This window comes from Cotesia typhae, unplaced genomic scaffold (assembly GCF_013202065.1).
Source record: "Cotesia typhae breed Kobodo isofemale line unplaced genomic scaffold, CoteBio_Ctyphae contig_36, whole genome shotgun sequence".
NCBI classification, from domain to species: domain Eukaryota; kingdom Metazoa; phylum Arthropoda; class Insecta; order Hymenoptera; family Braconidae; genus Cotesia; species Cotesia typhae.
Window position 1 is genome coordinate 1,596,390 of NW_027423744.1, and position 25,991 is coordinate 1,622,380.

Here is a 25,991-nt window from a genome sequence, read left to right on the forward strand (position 1 = left end):
TCTTGAATGTAATGTAATAATACAGTTATTATCTTCTCTAGTATTCGAGGGTATTATTAAATCACCTGTGAACACTTCCGCATCTATTATCACCCCTCGGTTTTTATCAACATCAAAGAAAAACCGTGAGAACGGGCTATCTTTTTTAATAATTCAAACAGATAATAGTTGCTGCAATTAAAGTAATTATTGTAGAAGAATTATTTTCTACCTTTGATCGTTTGATTTCAGCTGCCTGAAATAAATTATTCACACTAGTAGGGGAGGATTTGAACAAAGAACTTTAGTCTCAGAAAAAAATATCATTTTTTCCGAAGGTCATTTGTTGAAGAAATGACTAGCAGAACACACATCGACAATTATATTACGATAAATCGTAAAATACTTAAACTTGTTGGACTTTATCCAGTTGACGTGTCTAGATATATTTTTGTATTAGTTGTTTACTGTTAATTATAATACCAGAAATTTTTAGAGTTTTTTCAAATCAACAAGACTTGGATGTTATTCTCGAAACCAGGTAATTTAAAAACTTCAAGTTCAATTTATTAGTTGAAAAATTAAAATTGATTTTTATTTTTAGTTCGGTGCTGTCAACAATTCTTCTTGCTGTACTCAAATCGTTCATTTGGATGACATTCCGCCGTCAAGATACTACGATATTAATTAATTTTCTCTTCAAAGATTATTGGAACATCGTTGTCACTTATTGTAGTTCAAATGATTTTCAATATGTAGATAAAAATGCCAAGTATTTTTTTTTTTTTTTTTCATTAATAGTTATTAAAATTAAACATAGAAAAAATATTTTGATGCTGTTTAACTGATGAATTTTAATCGGCAGGATGGCTAAACGTGTTACTCTTGGTTATATTATCTTAATTGTAAATGCATTGTTAGTGTTTTATTTTTTACCATTACGCCACCGCATTCTGAAAGCGATTTCAAAAAATGATGAACTGCTATCAACTTTAAATGCAAGCTTAAATTTTCCATTCATTGCAGCGTATCCACAATTTTGTTACGAATCTCCTTTTTTTGAAATTGTTTATCTTTCTCAAATGGTGGCGACTTCCATGTGTGCAATGGTTATTCTCGCAATGGATACTTTGATAGCCACAGCAATTTTTCATTCTTGCGGTCATTTCAGTGTCCTGTGCGCTAAATTGAAGCATATAAATTTTGAGAATAATCACTCAACTAATGACTTTATAGAAGTTATTAAACATCATCAATTAGCAATTAGGTAAAGTATTGAAGGTAAATTTAAGTTAAGTTTAATATTAATCATAATATAGTAGTAATGAATATTTAGATTCTCTAATCACTTGGAGTATGCTTTTAATCCTTTAATGCTTTTTCAAGTTATTGCCAGTAGTGTTATTATTTGTCTCGTTGGATTTCAAGTAAATACAGTGAGTATTTTATTTAATTTATTTAAGAAATATTATTATTTTATATATTACTTTTTTGCAGACATTAAAATATGATCATAAAGATAAACTTGTTCAATATATAGCCTACTTAATGATGGCTCTGTTTCAATTGCTTATCTTTTGTTGGCCTGGTGATAAATTAATTAATGATGTAAGATAAAATTATTAATTTATCGATTATTTTTTGGTAATTATTGACAAGTGGGGTCAATTTCATTTTCGGTCAAAACTAGGTAAAATATTAACATTTTTTTACGGCGTATTTATGATAAAAAATGTCGTGAAAAAAAAAAATAAAGATTTCGATATAATAATTTTTTGCCTTGAAAAGTTGGAAACAATTTTGGCTCTCATGTTTTTGATAAAATTTCTATTTTTTCTTTTTTTGATATATATTTTTTTTTTAAGTACATAAAAAAACGAACGATTAAAAAAAATAAGTCAAATAGGTATCAGAATTTCTTAAAAATTTATAAATTTTTTTGAAAATTTGTTAAAATTGTGAAAATCAATTTTTTTATTTGTTTTTTTTTTTTTTTTTTTTTTCCCCAAAAAAACTATATTAATAGAATTGAATAGAAATTTCATTCAAAAAAATGAAAATGAAAATGATTAACCCCACTTGGAAATATTTACCTATTTTTTTAACTCTAGAAATTTTATTTTCAATTATTAGGTAAATTTCTTACAAAATTTCAATTATCATCATTCATATAATCTCCCAAATTTTTTAAAATTTATGTATCATTTTTTTGTTACTTTAATTTCTTTTTTAATGGTTATCGTGTATTTTAAAAAATCTTAAAGTAAAAAATTTACCTATCAAATTAAATTTAATTTTAGACAAAAATGATCTATTTTTTAGAGTTTGAAAACAAATAAAGCGGTATACTCAAGTAACTGGTACAACTATCCCTTTCCTGAAGTAATAAAACCCGAGTTATTCCTAATAATGTTAAGATCTCAAAGACCAAGTTATTTATCGGCTGGAAAATTTCAATTTATGAGTCTAGAAAATTTCTGCATGGTATATAAAATATATTTAAAATACAAACAATATTAAAACTAACAATTAATATGTTTATTATGTATACAGATATTGAGCACATCGTTGTCATACTTCATGCTCCTTCGAAGTTTAGATCTATAGCTGAACAACCATAAAAATAACTTAAACATATTCAACAATTTACAAGAATAAAATATTTTTGTTAATCAGCATAATTAAAAATTAAAAATCATTTAAAAATAAATAAAAGACGACAATTAAAATTATATGAAAGGACTCCATCCTATGTACATTCGACAAAGATTATCAATATTTGTAGCGTCCAAAATGACGTGATTAGTTTGACCTTCAACACTTAAACTTACTGCGGCAGTTTCAATTTCTTTATAATCTTTATTTTTTGTTCCGCGTACTTTAACAAAACCCTTGAGCCTTAATTCGATGTCTTGGATATTTTGTAATGCCTGAAATATAAAAAAAATTAAATTATTAAATTATATTAATAATAAAAATAATTTTATATTAAAGGTACCCGTGGGTAATAAGGCCTAAGTGATAAAAATGCTATTTAAAATAACCGTTTTTGCTAAAGACTTAGATCTAGCATAGAAATGTCGCTACAAGTTTATAGAGTCCCGATACAACGTTCCTTGTCTTCTATATTTCATCATCCTAAATATGCTTAAGTAGCGCAGAAGAATTCCAAAAAAACGATTTGAGTAAATGGTAAACATTTTTTATAATTTAATATTTAATAATTTAAAATCATTGTTCTAATTTTTATCAACATCTTAAAAAGTATTGTTGGTTAATTTAAGTGATAATTGATCTCTAATACCAATTTTATCAAGTATAGTATATTAGTATAACTATTTCTTTGGGCTAAGGCTTTGGGAAGAACTTCCACGTGAAATAGTAAATTCGAGTAGTTGGCAAGTCTTTAAAAAAGAAGTTTTTAATTATTTATTACATCTCGATAATTAGAACGACGTTAAACAAATATTAAATAATAAATTTAAGTCTAATAATATATTAAAGAATGAAGGTTAGATTATGATGATTAAAATGAAGGATAAAATAAGTGCAATCCACAAAATTATTGAGAATTATTGAGAATTATTATAAATTATTATGTAGACTGGTTATATTGTTTGTTTCTTACCCATGTAAAAAAAATTGTCCTAAAAGAATCGTAAGCTTAGGATCCTAAACGTGACACAATTTAGGACCTTTTTATAAAATTTCTATTTTAGAAAAATATTGTCGCAATTATTCAGAGAAAAAATATTGTAAAAGTACTTTTATGACAATTTTAGGACACTTTATGAATTTTAGTACACTTTTATGACAACTTTAAGATACTTTTATGACAATTTTAAGACACTTTTGTGATAATTTTAGGACACTTCTATGACAGTTTTATGAATACTTAAGGATACTTTTATGACAATATTAGGACACTTTTATGACTACTTTGGGATACTTTTATGATATTTAAGTGTCCTTAAATTGTCATAAAAGTATCCTAAAGTCGTCATAAAAGTGTATTAAAATTCATGAAAGTGTCCTAAAATTGTCATAAAAGTACTTTTTACAATATTTTTTCTCTGAGTAATTGCGACAATATTTTTCTAAAATAGAAATTTCATTTCGGTTTGGTGTCATAAATTTGTCATAAAAATGTCCTAAATTGTGTCATGTTTAGGATTCTAAGCTTATGACTCTTTTAGGACAATTTTTTTTTACACGGGTGTTTATATGTAAATTATTTAATCCATTATTTTGCATTATTATGTACTCTATACTATGTATTTATAGAAATGATTTTGATATTAATTTCTTCATGTAGAAATTGTTTAACTATGTATTATAAATTACCATTTGGCTTGTTGCCTTGGCATCAAATTTAAATAAAATCTAAATCTATTTCCAGTATGTATAACCGGCAGGCCATATTACCCTACCTTAGTAAAATAAGGCCTATTCGCAAGGTTTTTAAAAAAATTAAATTTTGTGTTTGTTTATGGTGAAAATTACCATTACTCCATTATATTTTATGGCTAATGTATTAATTTAAAAATTAATGATACATTGCAATAATTAAATGCAATAATTTCGATTTTTTTCAAAATCTCCCTTAGCTAGGCCTTATTACTCGCCGGTACCTTATATAATTATTACCTCTTCATTAGTTCTTTCACTTTCTTTACTAGATGGATTCCCATTAGTTATTTTAACCCAAGAAACCAACGGATCATAAACAAATGGAGTAAGAACACTCATCAATGTGCTCGTCTGCTGTCTGAGGATTCTCATTGTTATCTGACATGATCGTCTGAATGGTCCTTCATACTTCAATGGTCCCATAGCATCAACCATATTGTGGGTCAGCCTAAAAGGCACACACTCGGGAACATCAAAACTCTCACCACGATTAAACAAGCAGTTGAAATCAACGTGAACACAGTCACCGCATTTTGAATCAAACAGCATATTTTCGCCGTGTCGGTCACCTAGACCCAGGGTGTATCCAACCATTGACATCACAGCCGTCGTTCTGATGTATGCATTGCGCGCTTCATACCAACCATAAGCATCAGGAAAATTAAGTCGAAACCAATCACCAAATATCGGTGGATGCTTGGGTAACAATTTCTTCAAGAATAAATCACGTTTTTTTTCTAACGACCATTCTTTGCTGTTACATTTATTTGCAATGTCCCCCAATTCTTTGGAGGTAAACATCGCGTAACCACGTTCTTTGTACAGTTGATGAATTATTGGTCGGAATCCAGCTAAGTTATTTATCCATTCAATAAGACCGCACTTTTCGTCGATCGGTATAACGCTGTACATCCTTATATATAGTCTTCTTTGCCGCGATTCAGGGTCTTTTTGTAAATAATTATTAACGATACTGTTGAATTCCATTAGACGAAAATCTTTTCTCAAGTCATCTTTAGGCTTACACATAAATGAATAACGTTTCCCATCAGATCCAATAAGTGTAATTTTCCGTGGTCGTACTAATGAACGTAAAATATCAACATTTTCTTCAACTGACTGCATGTAAACGGCATTATTGTTCTGCGGAAATGGATTGTAAGCCGTTTCACTGTCACTATTTGGCCGTACAGGTCGCTTTAATTGCCCAATTGATGAAGACGGTAAACGTAATTGAAAAAATAAACTTGTTGGCATTGATATAGGTCCAAAGTCTGGTGAAGCGAGCAATGACACTAAAGTTTTAGATAAATTATTAATTGTCGTTTTAAACATGTTATTAGGAAAACTTTTATTAGATATTTCCATAAAACATTTCCAGAGGCGTTCAAAATCAGCAAGATACTTTTTTAATTCTGCTGTATCAAGTTTTGGATTACTGAGAATTTCTTCACATCGTTTTTTACGAGCAGGATACGAAGAATTTTTTACAGATGCCATCATCCATAAGCAGTACTGAGGATAAGCTAAAATTAAATCAGCCAAAATTTTGTTTATAACCGTTCGTACTGCAACTTCTGGATGGCAAATACGTGATATGAGTTGACTCAATGCCGTAAGCCATACAAATTTAGGATAAACTTCAGCGTATTTATTTATTGTTTCATTAATTTTTTTCAGTTCAGTAATTTGGTCCTGTGTCGCTTTAGGATTACCATTAATGCGAGACGCAAAATTCATCCAAATAGTCAACATTCGGGGCATGGCTTGATGAATATACTTATAACCCAATGATAGTGCTTTACCGTAACTATTTATTGTAAGTTGATGACAAACAAGTCCAAGACGGGTTAAACGTTCATCTTCGGTCATTCTTTCCAGTAATGAGTCATGATACTGAGCTCTAGCTAAATAACTTTTTTCCCAGAACTTCCAAACATCAACTGCTTCTTGATAATAAAACCGATTTATTTGAGTACTTACATTAACTGTTTGATCATTGTACTGTGCGAATAGTAATTTAGCCTTGGCTAAATTTTTTCTTTCACGAGCCTCTCTATCAGAAATTGACGCTTTAACAACTGATTGTCTATAAACTTCAGTCGGTTTGTAACACTGTTTAAATGATCGATTCAGTGTATTGAATGCATCTTCTTGACAATCTTTTTGCCAATATAACTGCGCTTTTTCGATGTGTAATTCTTGCAGTGGACAATAATCGCTTGCTGATAAAATATACATATAAGCTTGTTGATAGAGTCCAGATTTTCGAGCTATTTTAGCGCTTTTTAGCCAAATCTTACCGATTTCTTCTTTCAAAGTCGATTTAGTGCCTTCATTTAATTTTTTCATCAATTTACTTTGATTGATAGCAGATTCTTCATTGCTGTTGAGTGTAAGTGCTAAATTCAAAGCAGCTCGTCGCATTCCCATCACAAATTCAACACCACGCGATGCACGAACTAGACTGCTACGTTTTTCCCACTCGTCGAAAATAGTTGGCAAGCTGTTAATATCCTTGATCATAAGCTGCATGGCTTTTTCAAATTCATTTATCACGTGAAGTTTCATAATGTGCGAGTAACTCTGCTGATAAGCGTCTTGATGTGAAGAAGCAAAACCAATCATTGAAATAAGCCGTTGTTTCAGCGCTGACAAATTCGGCTGTCTCGCTTGCTGCAAATCTACCATCAGCGTTCGATTAATGTAAGCTTTTCCGTCATCACTGCAATCTAAGTCATTGTTTCTTCGATTTATCGTATTATTGTCACTGTCATCATTGAGATAAACAAAATGCGCAAGCCGCCAAAATGGTTCTGAATCAGTAAGATGCGGTTCGAGTTCTGGTTTGCTATTGAGGATACCACTGGTGATATTGATAGCTGTAAACGGTTGCTCTAAACTTAAGTAGCACTTAATTATTCCCTTGATATACTTGGGCGCTGAGTTATGACGCTGAGCAAGCCGTTCGTAACAAGTAGCAGCGTCTTGCATTTTTCCTCCTACTTCGTGGGCTAAAACTAGTTGTTCGATTGTCGGTGAATGCTCGTGAGAAGCTAGAATACCAAATACACCATCAGGTTCTTCAAGCTGTGTATAAATTTTTGCTAGTAAATTCATCTCATGAGTCCACGATAATCCGTTGTCTTTATTAACAGCCATGTGCCGTTCAAGGTACATTAAAGCGCGATGATACTCGCGAGATTCATAGCACCCTTCAGCTAACTGTAAATTGTCTAACCGATTGATAAATTCTTCCACAGCTTTATATTTCCGTGTCTCTTTACGCATTCGTCGGTTTTCCTGTAGCCAACGTCTCAGATGATCTAACGTTGAAAAAATAACCTGGGAGCAACGTATACGCCTTGTTTCATTTGATGAAATACGCTGTGGTTCATTTGATTCACACGCATGGTCATTATTGTTATTTATGTTTGAATTTAAATACTTAATGTCATCAAATAAATTTTTTGTTGGACGAAGTTTTTGTCGTTTGCATTCATCACTGTCCAGTGGATCACCTGTTACGCTAATTACGGACGATATTTCACGTACCAATCCATCACACTCATTTTCATTGCCATGGATCACCGTCAATGTAACTAGCTGCGGTATACAAAAGATTGTAGTTTCAATATCACGCTTAAATGCCGGCCAACAGGCATTTAACATTGATCTGATTTTTTCATAGTTTTCATCATCATTATTTATGTCGCTTTTTAATGAAGATATCATACGACAAACCCAATTGCAAACCCACAATTCAAATGTTTGCGCTGCTTCAGTACCATAAATCGGATAGTTGATATTATTAGTGTCTGTTGAAGACAACACAGTGTAATGTGAAGTGAGCATTGGAAATATTATTTGCCGTGTTAATGGCGGAAATGATGCCCATAATGCACTGTTGGCACCGCCTTTCGGCTTAATCTCCCATATTTTTAAAATTTCTTGAATTGCCAATGAAAAACAGTCAACATTTCTTGTAGTATTTTGTTCATTAAATGCACGTACCAATTCATTAAGAAGAGCACAAGCAAATTCTGCATTAATTTCAGGCATAAATTTACTGTCGCCACGTGATATTATTCTTCTTGGCAGTAGATTAGGCTCAATTGCACCCAATTCACCCAGACACTCACCAGACCAGTGACGTATTTCCTGTCGTAAAAACTGCTGATTAATTTCTGTAGCCGCATCTTGCTGCCGACATCCAGCTAATAGTGCGTCCAGCAAACTGATAATTGCCGGATGAACATGATTCTTTGCATCGTGATTCAGAATCATGTCGTTCAATTCAGCACGGTGTTGCTGGAGAAAATTCTTCAAGTGTATCAACGCCTTCAGTCTTACTTCATCAGTTTCGTGGAGAATTCGTCGTTGCCAAATCTGTAAATTTATTACAAAATCACGAGAAATTCTTCTTATTTTAGGTTTTATTGTGTTCAAAATTTCAGTCTTAATATTTGGAAGATCATTGAAAAAAAATAATTCATGAATGTCTTTTGATACTGCTGTATAATTGGTTATAAGAATGTATTCTAGCAATTTATTAATTTGTTCCGGATAGACTTCAAGTAATGGAACTAGAGATATACATATTGTCGGCAAAAGTGGTCCAAGTTCATTTAGCGCAATATTATGGATAAATGCATCCCAAGCGTGACACGCTAATTTTCGTAAATCTGGATGCTTTGAAAAATTCCGTAATGCAGCTCGTAGTATTGCCAGTATTTTATGTTTCAATTGATTTATGTAATTAACGCCCATAAATTGAATTAATGCACCCAATGATCCGAGCGCACTACATTGTATATACAAATCCGACTTTTCTGGATTTAAATTTCCGTCAAAAAATACTAAAATAGCCAGAAGACGTTCGTTTAAATATCTCGCAACATTGTCTTTATCGTCAAATCTCATACTGGTTTGTTCTTCACCACCGTACTGTGTTATTGCATCCAAACAATAAATAACTTTACTCTGTTTGTCATGAAAATGTAACAATAACTCACGAAATATTTCAAAAAAATGATTGTTAATAAGTTTATGTAGTGTTTTTTGTGTTTTTTCAACAATCAATTTCAAACATTTATTAACAGTATCCAAGTCTTCATTTAAATATATGTAAGGAAATATATGGCTGAAATATTCACAGTATATATCGCTTTCATTGGAGCTCATGAGAAATGTTATTTCTTGTAATATATTATTGATACGTGGTTGTACTTTAACAACCAGTGGTATCAACATAGACATTATAAGACTGCCGTTTTTTCTAAATATCTCACGTGAGCCAATAAATCCAAAACAATTTGATAAACGATTCAATGTCAATGATAAATTATGCGACTTTACATAATAATTTCTTGCTATAAGCCGCACAATCACACGCAGCATTTCTGTTCTGTGTCTTGAAAAAATTTCTTTTGGCGTTACATTGTAATAACCTGCGGTCTCTTTGTAACAAACACTCGCCGTTGATGTCCCAATGTACTGTGAACTTGGATGAATAATACTGATTATAAAAATTAAATACAATCGTTTTTCAATAAAGTAAATTGGTATACGTGCAAAATACTTTGTAGTGATCAACAAAGTCTCATGAATACTCTCATTCAATTTTTCATCAAGAACCGCATCAAGTGTCAAAGCCAACTGGTTAACAATTAATTCAATAAACGTTCTTAGATCTTCTGGCCAATCGTCTTGACACGTATTTTGATAATTTGGCAAATTAGCAGCAAGTCTATTTTTAACAATCACTTCTATTGATAAAGCTAATTTTTCACGGACATTTTTATCTGTGTCGCTTATCCAGGGTATCCAAAATTTAGAAACTTCATTAGTATTAAATATACGTGTATGATTAGACAATTTTACCAAATTATCAGCGATATTTTTACGTATCACATTGTCGTATTTCAATAAATTTAGGTACATGCGTAAAAAGATCTCATCTTCTTTTTTAATTAAATTATTTATATTGTAGTAATAATTTTTATCATCACAAATATCGCAGTGTACTTTCCTTTTTGATAAATTAAATTTATTTTTAATTATTTTAGCTTTACCTGATAATAAGCAAACGATTGGTCCAATTACTTTGGCAAGTGTTTCCAACAAAATACGATGTCTTCCTACGTAGACTGGTTTCAAAATGTGCATATTTACATGAGAAAAACGAATGCCATTTGAAATAAGGGATACTGAATTTAAAATAACAGTAATTGCCAATTGATCAGTTTGATCATTTGAACTTGAAGCTCCAGTTGCGGTAATAAGCGGACTCAAATAATGCAAATGATTATTTTGATTACCGTGATAGAATTGGCATATCGTATTGATGCAAGCTATTTTAGTTCCAATATTTACATTTTTGATACTTCAATGACTAAATTGCTATTTTTAAACGGCAGTTCTTCATCGTTCTGCTTTGTTGACGACCCAGTTGATAAGGGAACCAGTAGAATGTGAAATAGTGCCGATGAAATCGTACCACTTGGCTCGACGAATGACATTATATCCATAAAACAATGATAAATCATCTGGACTGCGTTGATATTTGCACCTTCAGCTGCTGTTTCTAAATGACATGCAAGTATCTGACACAATTGCTGGTAATCTGGAAAAAATTTTCCATGTAAATCAGTATTTTCTCGCAGCCAATCCGACAATAAACGTGCAATTTTAAATAGCCTAGAAATATATTTAACATAATCGAAAGATTCTTCTTGCTGATTGTTGACAAATTCCAACAATTGTCGCCATATTAAACTTGACTTAGCAACCAAGAATATTTTACTGTTGTTATTCTTACTTGTACAACTTATAAATATAGACATGTCAGTAAAAATCATGTGAGCAATCACACGAAAAATTTCATCATTATCAAATTGTTTGAATGCAACCAATAATCGTTGGTGAATTTCGTCTGGAAATCGATTTTTTCTAAAGACGTAGGATATTCCTCAAGATAATTGACGATTTTTTTGCATGCTATCAGTAATAATTGTTGGTCTTCACAGCTGGATAAAATATTCAAACAGAGATTTAACATTTCCTTTTTATTGATAGTTATCTTGTCAATTATTTTGGCTAATACTTGATTAAGTTTATCAATAGATTGTTTGTTCCAGGTAGACGACTGCCAGTCGTGGGCTGATTCAAATATTTCTTGAATATAAATTAAAAATAATTTAATTTGCTGGTCGCAATCTGTAAATTCAATTATCTTAGACATTAATTCAAGAGCGAGAATTTTAGCTTCAGGATCTAATTTTTTTAAAATTTTGATTGTACGGAACCAAAGTGTTTTTTTGTGGTCAGTATAGTCATCGAAAATTTCCGAATTAACAAAAATTTTCAAGACTGAAATCATTATAGGAAGCACTCTATCACGTGAATTAATTACCATTGGTGGTATTGTAAGATCCAGTTCTGCTGAAATACTGCTTTCAACTTTAAACTTACTGACAGTCAAGTTAAAATTTTTATCGTCTCCATCAGACTCATTACTGTCGTCGATGTGAGGTAATAAATAATCAAGTACTTGGATGTACCGTGAATAAATCAAATTAAATCCTCGATAATAAAGCCAATACAGTGGCTTTAAAAATTTTATTTGGACATTTTCACCACTGTCAATCATTTTCTTGCTGAACTTTGGAACACTGGAGGTATAAAATAGCATACCGAATATCCAAATGGTAAATAAATTATAATTTTTGTGATTTAATTCTATTTGTTCATCAATATTATTAGGATTATTATTATCTCTACTTGTCGTGGTCCTCAGAATTGGAGGTATCAAGATATTCATCGGTGTGTCACTGCTGATTATCAGAGACTCCAAAAATTTTAACAAACTATCTTCTGTCCCGGATTCTTCGACATACTTGAATATTGAATGAACTGGAGTATTGATAGCACGCCAGTACGTTTCAATATGTGTTGTGTGCTGATTTTCAGGTGATGAACCTGATGGAGAGCCTTCAACTTCCATTCTTTCCATTTTATTATTGTTTAAGTGTGTATCATTCTAAAAAAAAATTAATATTTTTATTGGTTTAAATACAATTAATAAAAATAATAGAAATTATTATCGTACCTTTTGTTGGTGATTTTTTTATATTTACAAATAAATTCCAAATGACACTACGACTTGTCACTGCTTGAAAAAATCACTTTTGAGGTTATAAAATGATGTAAACAGTTATGAAAATCGCGCGGTAAGTTTAGCTTAAAATGCGCATGTGTCAGATGATCATACCGCTGCTGTTTTATATTTATTTGTTTATGGTCGTGTTGGGGGAATGACACTGAAGTTGACAGACATTAAAAAATTTTTAGAATTTTATAGCAATTAAATTATTAATAACACTAAAGTTGACAGATGTTAAAAATTGTTTTGGAATTTTATAGCAATTAAATTATTAAAAAAATTTCACATGTAAAAATTAATAAAAATTACAAGTGAAAATTTTTAGAAGCATTTTTTTATTGTAATCAATTTGTTAAGCAAATTTTTTAAATTGACAGCTGACCGCTAACTTCAGTATCATAATTATGATAAAAAAAATTTGATTAAAAAATTTCACATGTGAAATTTAATAGAAATTATAAGTGAAAATTTTTAGAATCATTTTTTTATTGTAATTAATTTGTTATTAAAATTTTTAAAATTGACAGCTGACGGCTAACTTCAGTATTATTTGGGGGAACGTTTTTTCTCTGATACTTCGCATCATGAGCCGTGCAATAAATTATGAAAATTAGTTTAGCAGACAATAACAATTGAGTTAACCGACATTTTTAATTTTTTATTTTTGATTAATTTATTAAATTTCAACTAATAAATATTTTTTAAAATTGCACTTACAGTGTATCAAATTTTTTACAAGTGAATTTTTCAATAAAAAATTATAAATATTAAACTTATAAATAAAATATGTTTAAAAATTAACAATTATTTTTACTGCTGGACGAAACAATAGAAGAAATTATTCTTCAAGTTGTTGGTCAAGATCGCGTCGGAACCGCATTCCAAAATTAACTCCAACGGTAGGATCAAAACGACCATTAGGTAACTGTTGAACTCCACCATGCGCTCCGAAAAATGTATTTTTATTAGGTGTCCATTCGTAATTGAGTCCTCCATGAGGGTGAAAATGTTTGAAATCGGGAGATGAAACTCCTCCATAACCGCTGAAAGTTTCTTTATCGTTAGATATGAATTTTTGTTGATAGTCCAAATTCAATTGCGGACGACCGTGTTCAGATTTCAACACTGATGCATCCACTGAGCCTTGAGGTGAACGACGGAATCTGTAAGTCTATAAATTTATAAAATTATTAAATAATACTTTTAATTCCGGTAATTTACATAAAAAATAAATACTTACAGGAAATTTAGGAGGACCAGGATTGAAGGGCGGTATTGGATGATAAATTGGTGGCTGATTAGGCCGTGGAATAGTTGGTTTTGAAACAAATCCCTGCACTCCATAGTAACTTATTGCTAATAATACTCCAATTAATATCCACTTCATTTTTATCTTCTACTAAATTAAACTTAACTAGTAAATTTATTGAATATTTATTGTAAGTTTAAAGTAGTATTTATTTTGAATGCAATTTGATACTGATGATCCAAAAGACTTCAGAAGCCTCTTATATACTCTGATGACAACAGGAAAAAGTATTGATAATAAATTAATAATAGTGAATCATTTTTCTGTGCCAGGGAATCCCGATTGGGAGCCCCAACTGAATGAATTTCTTCTTTGTAGCAAAGCCATCGCTAATATACAGAGAAACATGTATTAGTAACAAAATTTAGTTATATATTTATTTATTTTATTTATTTATCAAAATTTTCAGACCCTGAAGCCTTAGCTCCCTTAAGGCCTTACATATATATTACTATGAATACATAGTAATAATAATAGTAATTAAACAGAAATGGAAATGGTAATGAAAGATCGTATAGAAAAGCAAAAAAAGTAACGTTGTCTTCAAGAAAAGTCCATCTAAGTTACCATTTAATGACTTTAGCTAATAAAACAAAGAATAGAAAAATATGAATTTAAATATATAGTAATAACAGTTATTAATCATCTATATCTATTGAAAATATGAACTAAATTAAAAGATGCCTCAAGCATATCGCGTTCCAGATACCATATTTTTTAAGCTTAGCCAATTTTTTTGCTTATAGAAGACAGTAAAAGCTTTAATTAAAAAAAAAAAAAAAAGTAAATCAATTGATTTTTTGCGGAGTTACAGTTATTTGTTTATAAGTACGCGAGCGAAACCGTGTTTTTTTTTATTAAAAAATTAATATCTCGTAAACTATTAGTCGTAGAGACATCGGGTTTGGCTCATTTTATGCCTTATTCAATTCTCTAAATTTCATACATAACATGTCTCGACTACTTTTGCGTAGTTTCCGAGATATTTTAATTTAAAGCTCAACGCTAAAACGCTATTTTTTAAACAAAAAAAAAGCAACACTTCCCACATACACACAAATGTTCAGAATATTTTTTTGAGTATTCTGGAAAAAAAAAAAAAAATCAGACCATTTTGTCGAAAAGTTGCCAACAAACCCCTTTTTTTTCACGCCGACTGGACTAATAAGGGCGTATACCGGCAAAAGGTCTCGGTGAAAAGCCATAAGTGCGTATAAAAAAATTTTTTTCGAGAATCGACGTGATTTCGTCCGAAATGTGCAGAAATGAAAAAAAATTTTTATGCGCCCTTGAGGCTCACGGGACCTACCTCGAATGCCATAAGGACGTATAATTAAAATTTAATTTTTTTTTTCTTTTCTTTTAGTTTGGAAAATAAATTTTTTTTGCATTTCTGCACATTTCATGAAAAAGTAGGTCGGTTCCTAAAAAAAAATTTTTTTCTACACCCTTATGTCATCTGTAACGCGATATTAAAGTTTGATTGACGGCATAATGAAATAAAGTTATTTTAATTTTATTGATAATTTTATGATTATGAATACATTGTAGACTTCATTCCTTTCATAAATCATCGATCCCCACTATGCTCACTGTTAGTATTCTCACTTGTTTACATATTAATAAATAATAAACGTATGTAAATATGAGTGATAATGCGATAGTTCAATGAAATGTCAATGATAAAAATAATTGGAATTCCCTAGCTCTGACATTAATTGTATCGTTTGGGAATCACTGTGGGAATCAATTAAAAATTATCACTAATTTCGTCATAAATACCCGAATCTTTGTATACTATCAGAAACTTTATAATACCAAGATTGAATTTATGCGCTTGGGATTCCCAAGATTTTACAGGATTCCCGGGACAGATGCTTGACTTATTGTCATTATCAATACTTTTTCCTGTTGTCATCAGAGTATAAAAGACGTTTCTGAAGTCTTTTGGATCATCAGTATCAAATTGCATTCAAAATAAATACTACTTTAAACTTACAATAAATATTCAATAAATTTACCAGTTAAGTTTAGTAGAAGATAAAAATGAAGTGGATATTAGTTGGAGTATTATTAGCAATAAGTTACTATGGAGTGCAGGGATTTGTTTCAAAACCAACTATTCCACGTCCTAATCAGCCACCAATTAATTATCCAATACCGCCCTTCAATCCTGGTCCTCCTAAATTTCCTGTAAGTATTTATTTTTTATGTAAATTACCGGAATTAAAAGTATTATTTAATAATTTTATAAATTTATAGACTTACAGATTCCGTCGTTCACCTCAAGGCTCAGTGGATGCATCAGTGTTGAAACCTGAACACGGTCGTCCGCAATTGAATTTGGACTATCAACATAAATTCATAACTAACGATAAAGAAACTTTCAGCGGTTATGGAGGAGTTTCATCTCCCGATTTCAAACATTTTCACCCTCATGGAGGACTCAATTACGAATGGACACCTAATAAAAATACATTTTTCGGAGCGCATGGTGGAGTTCAACAGTTACCTAATGGTCGTTTTGATCCTAACGTTGGAGTTAATTTTGGAATGCGGTTCCGACGCGATCTTGATCAACAACTTGAAGAATAATTTCTTCTATTCATAATTTATTTAAATAAAAATCTATTCAATTACGTTTCAATGTATTGATTTATTACTTTCCACCTTTTACTCCTAACATTATTCTTTTTAGAATTTTTTTATTCTTCAAAAAGAACTCATCCTCAAGAAGCAAATTTTAATTTTACGTGAGTGTTTGTTTACTGAATATAAAATAACACAAGTTAACAACATATAAGTCGTTTTAAGTAAAATCAAATTGATATAAAAATTGAATATATGTACTGAAAGTTTAAAGTTTTATCGGATTTATGATTTAAAGAATAATTTCTTTTATTTACAATTTATATAAATATAAATTTAATTAATTATGTATGAGTGTATTCATTTTTTAAGCTTTAAATAAAATTGATAAATTTATCAAAATTCATTAGAAAATTAAATAAAATTGATTAAACCAGCTTTTTTTCACTTCGTCTTATAACAAACGAATTATGTAAAAACATTATTTTTGTAGAAAACAAAACCTTTTGGATTAACATCAAAGTTTAACTAATTAATTTGATTATACATGCCCCAATGATATTAATTGAATGTAAATAAAAAAAATGTATTTGTTCTGCAACGGAAATCATAAAAATACTTTTTCAAGTAGCGTTAAATTTATCATTTTTGCTGAAAGATAAATTTTTAGTTTTTACAGATGTTTGAAATTGTCACGACTAAACTTAGAACTCAAAAGTATTATGTATAATCATCCAATCCGATGTTAAATACAACAAAGTAGTCTACAATTCTTATAAAATATTCAAATTTTATTTTTAATATATTTTTAAAGGACTGAATAAAGTTATTCAAATAATTTTGTTTTTACATAAAATTTTAATTATTATTCTCATATCGCGTTTCAGATACCATAAGGGCGTATACCGGTAAAAGGTCCCGGTGAAAAGCCATAAGGGCGTATAAAAAAATTCTATTTTTTTCCAAGTCCAAAAAAATTTTTAGTTTGAAGAAAAAATTTTTTTACATTTCTGGACATTTCATGAAAAAATATGTCAGTTTCCAAAAAAATTTTTATACGCTCTTATGGCATCCGAGGTGGGTCCGGGAGCCATAAGGGCGTACAAAAAAATTTTTTTTTCGCGAACTACTTATTTTTGTATGAAACGTATAGAAATGCAAAAAAAAATTTTTTTCCAAACTAAAAATTTTTTTGGACTTGGAAAAAAAAACAGAATTTTATTATACGCCCTTAGGGCATCTGTAACGCGATATACTAAAGTTTTCCATTAATATAGGCTCAGGTTTTTAATACTAGCACCATTATTATTTTATAATATTTCGTTATTAATTACCCATGTAATTAAAAATAAATAACTCAATAATACATTTTTAATTCGATATCATTATTGAAAAATAAAATGTTCAATCAAAGTATGTTGTCCTAATTTAACCGATTTTTTTTTTAATTGTCGCGACAATTATTGTCACGATAAAACAACGTAACTCAATTAATTACTTGAGTTTTATTCTATAAAGAGTCAAAACTCAAAATAGAGCATTTTTTCTTATTTGTAATCCAACGTCGATAAAAATAAAAGTTCCATTATGTACGCAGTATCATTGACCATGACGCTATTAAAAAATCTATCAGTTTGTAATTATAACGGTCAATGATTATTTTTTTATTACATTTAATAGTTTTATTTTTTTAGACGGTCAATAACAAGTGCATGTAGTTCATACTTTGTACATTAATTACTTTTAAATTGGTTTTATTTCCAAATATTCTTCAACGAAAAAAAAAAAAATTTATTTACAACGACATATCTGTTGACTTCAGTGAGAAACTTGAGCTTGATTCAATATTGAGAATATTAATAATTTGAATAAAAATTAATTAGTGATAAATACTGCGAGTAAGTACCTGACGATGATTTTAATAATTATATAAAAAAATATTCTACCGTTTGCTTTTATCATTATTTCTTTAGTCGATACTTTACATTTCAGATAAAACATGAGGCTGATTTCTCAAAATTTTGTGATCCAAATTTTTCTTATTCAACTATTTGTGGTCTATTCATATTTTATAACTAATCCATACGATACAAATATATACTTTGAACGAGCACGACGAACAGTCGCGATGAAAGACAACGAAAAACTTTGGGATCATGGTATAATTCCATACGAAATTGACAATGTTTTTAGTGAAACACAACGTAATACAATAAAACAAGCCATTCGTGAATGGGAAAGGTCGACTTGCATTAAGTTTGTAAAACGTAATCGAAATATCCAAATAAATTACTTAAAGTTCACCAGGCTGACTTGCGGGTAATTAATAAAATATATTTATGTTTATATTGATACACAGAAAGAAAAAAGTCTTGAGTCAAGCGTAAATTTTCTTAAATCAAGAAAATCTTAAGGAAGACTGAAAATTTCTTGAATGAAGTTAAAATTTTTGAACGAAGTTAAATTTTTTTAAGCCAAGAAAATTTCTTCTTGCTCAAAAATAACTTCAGTCTTCTATATAATTTTCTTGGTTCAAGAAATTTTTTTCTGTGTAGATATTCTGTTTATTTTTATGTGTGTAGTAATGCCGCGGTAGAAAATTAATCTTGTGTAGAAAATTTTCTGGGCAAAAAAAAACGTATTAGCTCAACTTTTATAAAGATACATTTTATATTTTCAAAATGTAGACAAATTCTGTGTAGGCATGCATTACACCCATCATTTTATAATGAATGTCTAATTTTTTATAGTAAAAAAATCAAAATTTTTGTTAAAGCGGGATAAACATATTCACATGCCACAAAAATTTGAAACCAATTCATAAAACTATTTTTAGTAATTAAATTTTTAATTTTTGCTATTAATCTTATGTTTTTAACGTCGAATAAATTGAATTTGTATTTTTAACGTCAAATCCGTCCGTATCACGATTTTAATTTGAATTTGGGAAAGTTTAAACTCGCTAATCTGCGAGTTAATTTTCTACACTGAAAAAAATTTTTGACTGGAGTGTAAATTTTTTTGGCTCAAGAAAATATTAAGAAAGATTGAAAATTTCTTGAATGAAGTCATAATTTCTTAAGCCAAGAAAATTTCCTTGAGTCAAGAAAATTTCTTCTTATTCTAAAATAACTTTTGTCTTCCTTAAAATTTTCTTGGCGCAAAAATTTGTTTTTTCTGTGTACAAAAATTTTTCTGGTGTGTGCACACTGATAAAAAATTCAAGAGAAAAATTCTTAAATCAAGTGAAATTTACTTGAATCAAGAATAATTTCTTAAATCAAGAATTTTTGTCTTGAATCAAGTTTATTTGTTATCAGCGCGTCTATAATTTTTTGACAGTGGATAATTTTTCATTCAATTTTAATACATAAAAATCGAATTACTGATTACAGGTGTTGTTTTGCCCAGTCAACAAAATCGAAGTATCTTAAATTTATAAGTATAGCTTACGATTGCGACTCATTAGTAGTTCTTCTTCATGAATTAGGACATGCTATTGGTTTCGACCACGAACATAAACGTCCAGATCGCGATGAGTATGTTCAAATTATATATCACAATATTTTGCCGGGTAAATATTAAAGAATACGAAAAAATCTATAAACATAATTACTACATTTTTTATTATTAATTATATTTTGATTTTTAGAGAAACTTAAAGAGTTTGATAAGCTAGCACCAAATTTGGTGGACACGTTTAATCAAACTTATGATTACTTCTCTGTAATGCACTATCCTGGGCATTCATATTCGAAGTATGAGCATCGAGACACGATAATTCCTATCTCGAAAATTGGAACTAATACTCTTCCCATTGGAGGAGGCAACAAACTCAGTTTTAGTGACGTAGTAACAACCAATCTTCTGTATCAATGCCCCAGTAATGATTATTTATACGAGTTATTTATTAGATAAGTGTAGTAAAAAAAGAAATTTGGACATTGTGACATTTTTGAGTTGATCCAAGTTTCAAAATTTTGGAAATTTTTTTAGAACACCAGTAAAAATAATTTCAATCATTTTTTTTAATTTTGCAAAATTTTATAGAAGAAATTCAAAGAACTATTTCAAAACATAATTAGGAACAAATTTAATATTTTTAAAAAATTTTTTTTGAAATTTTGAAAAATATGTCACTATTAGCCATAGAGAAACGATTTCCAATTTTGTTCCCAGAATGTTTTGAAATTGTTTAAGAAAAATTCTCAACAGGTTTTAAATATATTCAGATTTCTAATTCTGTTTTCAATGTATTATGTCGGTTCATATATCGCGTTACTGATGCCATAAGGGCGTATAATAAAAATCCTATTTTTTTTAAGTCCAAAAAAATTTTTAGTTTGGAGAAAACTTTTTTTTTTACATTTCTTCACGTTTAATACAAAAATACGTTGATTCCCAAAAAAAAAATTTTTTATACGTCCTTACGGCATCTGGAACGCGATATGTCCATTTTTTTTTTAAATATACATTTTTTCACAGGATATATTTGGACTTTCAAATTGTTATTCAATGATTTCTTTTATTTTTAAAAAACGATTCGTTATTTTCAGAATTTTATCAAGTACTGCAATAGAAATACAATGATTAACTTTAAAATTACATCACATATTTATTTTAAAATATAACATGAGTCTAGTAAATTTAATAGGAAGGTTAAATTTAAACTTACTGTTAATATGATAAGAAATATAATTATTCATATTTCATGCATAAAAATTGAAAAAATTCATGAGATTTATGTTAAATTTAAAAGTTTATCACATATGTTATACTTTTAAAGTTAATCATTGTATTTCTGCTACAATACTTGAAATAAATCATTGAATAACAACTTGAAAGTTCTTATATATCCTGTGAACAAATTCATCTTTTAATTTAATTAAAAAATTCAGAATTTCTCTTTTACACAAATTGATATCGTGAGAGCAATAAATAATGCTATATAATATTTATAATAATATTTTGCAGTATGTGGAGGAACTTTATTGGAACCCAAAGGTATTTTTGGTCCACCAATTGATCAGAATAATTTATTAGTGAATACCAGCCGTTGTGAATGGAGAATTCGAGCTGCTGCAGGAGAAAAAATTGAACTTCAGATCAAAGAAATGAATATTTACGAAAGTCCTGGCTGTCTCGTCGACTATTTGGAGGTGAAAAACGGTTACGAGGCTGGTGACACAGTAATGAGTGCGTTTCTTTATTAACAAACAATAATATCTGTTTCTATGTCATTTAAAATGATTTAATTGTAACTTATAAAGTAACTTTTTTGCAGATCGTTATTGTGGAAAAACGGAAGCAATCAATTTAATTGCGACCAATTTTTTACAAGTGACTTATGTCAAGACAAGTGACAAAAATATTGTCAATTTTTTTAATGTGGACTACGAAACTATTTGTGGAGGCGATGTCGATGTTAGATCAGACGCTATTCTAACAATAGAATCGACTAATTATCCTGACAAATATCCGCCGAACTCACGGTGCGTTTGGCATCTTACTGCACCAGATAATCATTTGATAGCAATGAAAATTAATTATTTAGCCCTTGAACAAAGTAGAGGTTGTCTGAATGATTTCTTAGAAATACGGAACGGTATTGATATCTACTCACAGCCGATCGGGGATTATTGTGGTATTGAAAAATCACTGCTAATAAATTCTACAGAAAATACATTGTCTTTGATATTTGCCAGTAATGATGTAGAAGAAGATATGGGATTTTCCGCCATTTTTTTGGCGATTCCGAAAAATTGATTTAGCAGAAATTGTAAACAGAAAAAAATTTACTTGAATTAAGTAAATAATTTTAAAGAATTTCATCTTCTCCCTGGTGAAAATTTTTCCAACTTTTCTCTCAAAAACTCTAAAGAAGTATTTTAGAACTTAAGATAAGTATTTTTAGAGTTTTTCAGAAAAAAATCCGAAAAATTTTTACAAGGGTTGGTTTGAGTAGAAAAATTCTTAAACTAAGTAAATTTTACTCAATTAAAAAAATTTTTATCTTAATTCAAGTCACTGAAACTCTTCAAAATTATTTTCTTGGTTCAAGAATTTTTCTCTTGATTCAAGTTAATTTTTTTCAGTGTACCAGTAAAATCAGGATATTACTTTTAGAATTAAAATATTAACTTTTGCAATTTTTTCTTTCATGTTTTTGTTTTTATATACTAGATTGTTTTTTTTTTTATTACCCTAAAAATATTTTAAAGATTCTAATTTTTGTTAAAAAATTAAAAAAAGTCTTGTTTTGTTTACGCTTGATACATAGCATTTTTTTACTCAATAATGTTAAAAATTTTTAGTTTCAGTTAAAAATAAAATTTACGAAATTTTTTTATTTCATAAATCATAAAAATAGTACTATCTTTATCTTTTAATGATTTCACTCTTGATTTGTCCATTCCGTTTATTTTCATTCTTGTATTTATAACATTTTTATAGACTCTTATGTTTTCAAATAAGTATTTTTTGAGTAAGTAAATTTCTAAGAGTTTTACCTACTTATGAGATTTAATCATTTACATAATGTTTGTTTCCTTTAAAAACTCATATTACAATAGAGAAAGAAATAATTTAAATACCTTTTATCTTTTTCATGTATTCCCTAAAAATATAATAATTTTAAAATTGGGTGTTGAATTCGAATTTCTACAAAGCAATTTATATACTCAAGATCAATATGATTAATATAAAAATTTTTAAATACAAACAAAAATGCCTGAAACTTTATGTCTTATTTTCATATTCTAAATGACAACAATATATAAATTTCTCAAAACATTAGTTTCTACTTTATTAAAGATAATTAAAATCTTCAAAATTATGTTCTCGGTTCAAGAATTTCGATCTTGAATTAAGTTATCTTTTTATCAGTGTATGATGATAGTATGTTACAAGAAATGTGTTGATTTTCTTCGATTTATTAATATAAAAATGCATCATTTATTTCTAAATTGTGTTTCTCTAGTTTTATTGATAATGACAAAAATCAAATGTCAATTATTCCTAAAGATATTTTCGTAATTCTGTATATTTAAATAAACATATGTAACTATTACTCTGTCATCTCTAAAAAATAAAATCATTAATATGTATGACCACCTGGAATTATTTTTGAAAGCTTTTACTTTAAAAGCTTCAATTAAAATAAAATTGCAAGTGTCAATAACGAGGTCTTTTACCTTAATAACCTATTTGTAATTTAATAATCAATATACATTTTCAATAATTCTATAGCAAAATTAGTAACTTATAAATCATAATTCAAAGATCAGTAAAAATCGTTCTATAATTAAACTAATACAAATTTAAGGTCACAAAAGGCGAGACACAGATAAGTCGATCTTATCATTGACTTCATAATAATGAGAAAAAATTGAATATACTTAGATATTTTTTTTTCAATTATAGTTTTTTATGCTAAATATTTTCCTCAATATTTAATATAAATACAACTTAGATTAAATTTTTGCCTATTACACTCCAGACCACCAGAAAAACTAATTCTTTTCAAATAACATAGGCTATATAGGAATATAGCCTATTACTCGCTGAATTTAAGTAATTGCTAAAAATGTTCATCAAATTATTTTATCTAATTATTTTCAATGGTATACTTCAATCGGTAAGTTATTCAATAAATTTTATAATTAATTAATAGTTTAATTTTTATAAATTAATTGTTAAATATATTTCTTTTAGGCACATTCATCAATAAATAGTAAACTGCCTTGTCCACGAATAGAATATGTCACTGAAAATGGAACGAGACAAATATCAGACGTGGATGGTTTTTTCCCATTTGTAACTGAAATGATGAAAAATAAAATGGACGGAGTTTATTTGCATTTATATGGAGATGAAGGCGATGAACCCAGTATAGTGTATTACGTTCATTGTGATGGATCTGAGATACATTTGACTCTATCAGATGTAGCTGAAGTTACAAATAAGCTTCTTATGGAGAAAGAAGCAGGTCGTTCATTGTTTCATTTTGCTATCAATAATTGCCCAAATTTTGAAGGTGGCATGAAGCAATTTCAATTAAAATCACAAATTCAGCTCTGTTACTTTCCCCCAGAATCAGTTTAACAATTTGAGTATTTATAATTTGGAATTTTTTTTTTTTTTTTCATTGTATAGTAAAATAATAATTAATAAATTTTTTTATATTATTAATAATACATTTTAAGATTTTTTTTTCATTTTATTTCAAGCATTTATTTTCATAATAATTGTAATTTTATAAGATTAATGAAAATAATATACTCAGAATTGTAATTTGAATCACTAAAAAAAATTTTAGAGAATTATTATTATTTTCCAGTTATTAGTTGAAATATTTATAAGAAAACGATAAAAAAATTATAATTATAAATTTATATCGTGTTAACAGAAAACTACTATAATATATAATATATAATATATAATATAATACATAATATATAAGAAGAAAATTTTTATGTTAAATATTTTCGCGACCCAAATGCCAAAAGGGCGCATATCAATTTATACACCCTTTTGGTTTTGCAGTACCAAAATTTTTTTGTACTAATCGCTTTATTAACACTCCAATTCTAAAAATAAAAAAATAAATTTCCAAAGCCAAAAAGGCGTACGTTTTAACTCATATGCCCTTTTAGCTTTAGGACATTGAAAATTTAGTGACCTAAAGCCAAAAGAGCGCATAATTTTTTTTGCCAATTGCTTTGAATTGTGATTTATATGTTACTAATTTTGCTGCAGAATTGAAAATATATATTGATTATTAAATTACAAATAGATAATTTTAAAGGTTATTAAGGTAAAAGACCTAGTTATTGACACTGGCCTAGTTATTGACACTTGCAATTTTATTTTAATTAAAAAAAAAACAAATCAACTCTAATAAATTAATAAATATAATTTTTGAATTATGAATTTTAAGAAAATTGGTTTTTTGAGAACATTAGATTTTTTTAATTAGAATAAAATTGCAAGTGTCAAACAACAAGGCTAGTGTCAATAACTGGGTCTTTTACCTTATTACAATTTTATTACGAATTCTGTTTATAATTTTAATTGAAAAACAAAAAAAAAAACAGTTGCGATACCTAACATTGTTGGTGAGTCAGAGGCGCGAAATTAAACAATATTAAATGATCTTGATTTATTTTTTAAAATTAAATTCTATATTCCAGAGCAAAATTGAAAGTTTTTTTATACGCCCTTTTGGCATAAAATTCTATCTAGCTACTGTAATACGCCCTTTTGGCATTTGGGTCACGTTATAAACTCAAATTTTTATAAATTAAAGCTATAAATGAACAGATAAAAATGTTATAAATTTAAATAAGTTTTTATAAATTAAAGATGATATATTTTGTTATTTATAACGTACGAACTTATGAATATCAATAAATAAAATTTAAAACAGAAACAATTATGAAAATAAATTTAGCAGACACCCGACAATTTCTTACTTTTCTTATTGAAAAATGTAAAAAAAAAAAAAAAAAATTAAAATAAAACTTTCATGTGCAACAGACT

At 28.6% G+C, this 25,991-nt stretch overlaps 6 protein-coding genes across 6 annotated transcripts; 4 read left to right on the forward strand and 2 right to left on the reverse strand.

Moving 5' to 3' along the window:
* Positions 1–138: 138 nt before the first annotated feature.
* LOC141526747 (odorant receptor 49b-like) lies at positions 139–2,667 on the forward strand. The gene is given in 8 exon segments (XM_074241831.1): positions 139–427; positions 430–520; positions 584–751; positions 845–1,246; positions 1,316–1,415; positions 1,477–1,587; positions 2,302–2,463; positions 2,533–2,667. Coding segments are annotated over 8 exon segments (1,182 nt in total). The 5' UTR covers positions 139–333; the 3' UTR covers positions 2,587–2,667.
* LOC141526812 (serine/threonine-protein kinase ATR) lies at positions 2,454–12,430 on the reverse strand. The gene is made up of 4 exons (XM_074241920.1): positions 11,262–12,430; positions 10,837–11,217; positions 4,627–10,774; positions 2,454–2,909 (listed from the first exon to the last, which is right to left on the reverse strand). Exons 1-4 carry the CDS (start codon positions 12,401–12,403, stop codon positions 2,709–2,711), a joined length of 7,872 nt encoding a protein of 2,623 aa, XP_074098021.1. The 5' UTR covers positions 12,404–12,430; the 3' UTR covers positions 2,454–2,708.
* Positions 12,431–13,044: 614 nt separating this feature from the next.
* LOC141526758 (hymenoptaecin-like) lies at positions 13,045–14,031 on the reverse strand. Its single transcript, XM_074241845.1, has 2 exons — positions 13,794–14,031; positions 13,045–13,724 (listed from the first exon to the last, which is right to left on the reverse strand). The coding sequence occupies exons 1-2, from the start codon at positions 13,938–13,940 to the stop codon at positions 13,392–13,394; spliced, it is 480 nt and encodes a 159-aa protein (XP_074097946.1). The 5' UTR covers positions 13,941–14,031; the 3' UTR covers positions 13,045–13,391.
* Positions 14,032–15,820: 1,789 nt separating this feature from the next.
* LOC141526757 (uncharacterized) lies at positions 15,821–16,501 on the forward strand. Its single transcript, XM_074241844.1, has 2 exons — positions 15,821–16,055; positions 16,125–16,501. The coding sequence occupies exons 1-2, from the start codon at positions 15,909–15,911 to the stop codon at positions 16,455–16,457; spliced, it is 480 nt and encodes a 159-aa protein (XP_074097945.1). The 5' UTR covers positions 15,821–15,908; the 3' UTR covers positions 16,458–16,501.
* Positions 16,502–18,246: 1,745 nt separating this feature from the next.
* Positions 18,247–25,340, forward strand: LOC141526744 (protein tolkin-like). The gene is made up of 6 exons (XM_074241827.1): positions 18,247–18,349; positions 18,444–18,770; positions 19,847–20,025; positions 20,104–20,334; positions 21,426–21,647; positions 21,736–25,340. Exons 2-6 carry the CDS (start codon positions 18,451–18,453, stop codon positions 22,215–22,217), a joined length of 1,434 nt encoding a protein of 477 aa, XP_074097928.1. The 5' UTR covers positions 18,247–18,349; positions 18,444–18,450; the 3' UTR covers positions 22,218–25,340.
* LOC141526761 (uncharacterized) lies at positions 23,739–25,340 on the forward strand. The gene is made up of 2 exons (XM_074241847.1): positions 23,739–24,087; positions 24,165–25,340. The coding sequence occupies exons 1-2, from the start codon at positions 24,037–24,039 to the stop codon at positions 24,552–24,554; spliced, it is 441 nt and encodes a 146-aa protein (XP_074097948.1). The 5' UTR covers positions 23,739–24,036; the 3' UTR covers positions 24,555–25,340.
* Positions 25,341–25,991: the final 651 nt, after the last annotated feature.

Coding starts and splice junctions, on each gene's coding strand:
- LOC141526812 (XM_074241920.1), bottom strand. CDS start 12,403: ATGGAAAGAATGGAAGTTGAAGGCTCTCCATCAGGTTCATCACCTGAA. Junction 11,218..11,261: donor ATAATGATGAAATTTTTCGT/GTGATTGCTCAC, acceptor TATATTTATAAG/TTGTACAAGTAAGAATAACA. Junction 2,910..4,626: donor GTGAAAGAACTAATGAAGAG/GTAATAATTATA, acceptor TTTATATTTCAG/GCATTACAAAATATCCAAGA.
- LOC141526758 (XM_074241845.1), bottom strand. CDS start 13,940: ATGAAGTGGATATTAATTGGAGTATTATTAGCAATAAGTTACTATGGA. Junction 13,725..13,793: donor CTGGTCCTCCTAAATTTCCT/GTAAGTATTTAT, acceptor ATAAATTTATAG/ACTTACAGATTCCGTCGTTC.
- LOC141526757 (XM_074241844.1), top strand. CDS start 15,909: ATGAAGTGGATATTAGTTGGAGTATTATTAGCAATAAGTTACTATGGA. Junction 16,056..16,124: donor CTGGTCCTCCTAAATTTCCT/GTAAGTATTTAT, acceptor ATAAATTTATAG/ACTTACAGATTCCGTCGTTC.
- LOC141526744 (XM_074241827.1), top strand. CDS start 18,451: ATGAGGCTGATTTCTCAAAATTTTGTGATCCAAATTTTTCTTATTCAA. Junction 20,026..20,103: donor ATATCACAATATTTTGCCGG/GTAAATATTAAA, acceptor TTTGATTTTTAG/AGAAACTTAAAGAGTTTGAT. Junction 20,335..21,425: donor TCTTCTGTATCAATGCCCCA/GTAATGATTATT, acceptor AATATTTTGCAG/TATGTGGAGGAACTTTATTG.
- LOC141526761 (XM_074241847.1), top strand. CDS start 24,037: ATGTTCATCAAATTATTTTATCTAATTATTTTCAATGGTATACTTCAA. Junction 24,088..24,164: donor TCAATGGTATACTTCAATCG/GTAAGTTATTCA, acceptor TATTTCTTTTAG/GCACATTCATCAATAAATAG.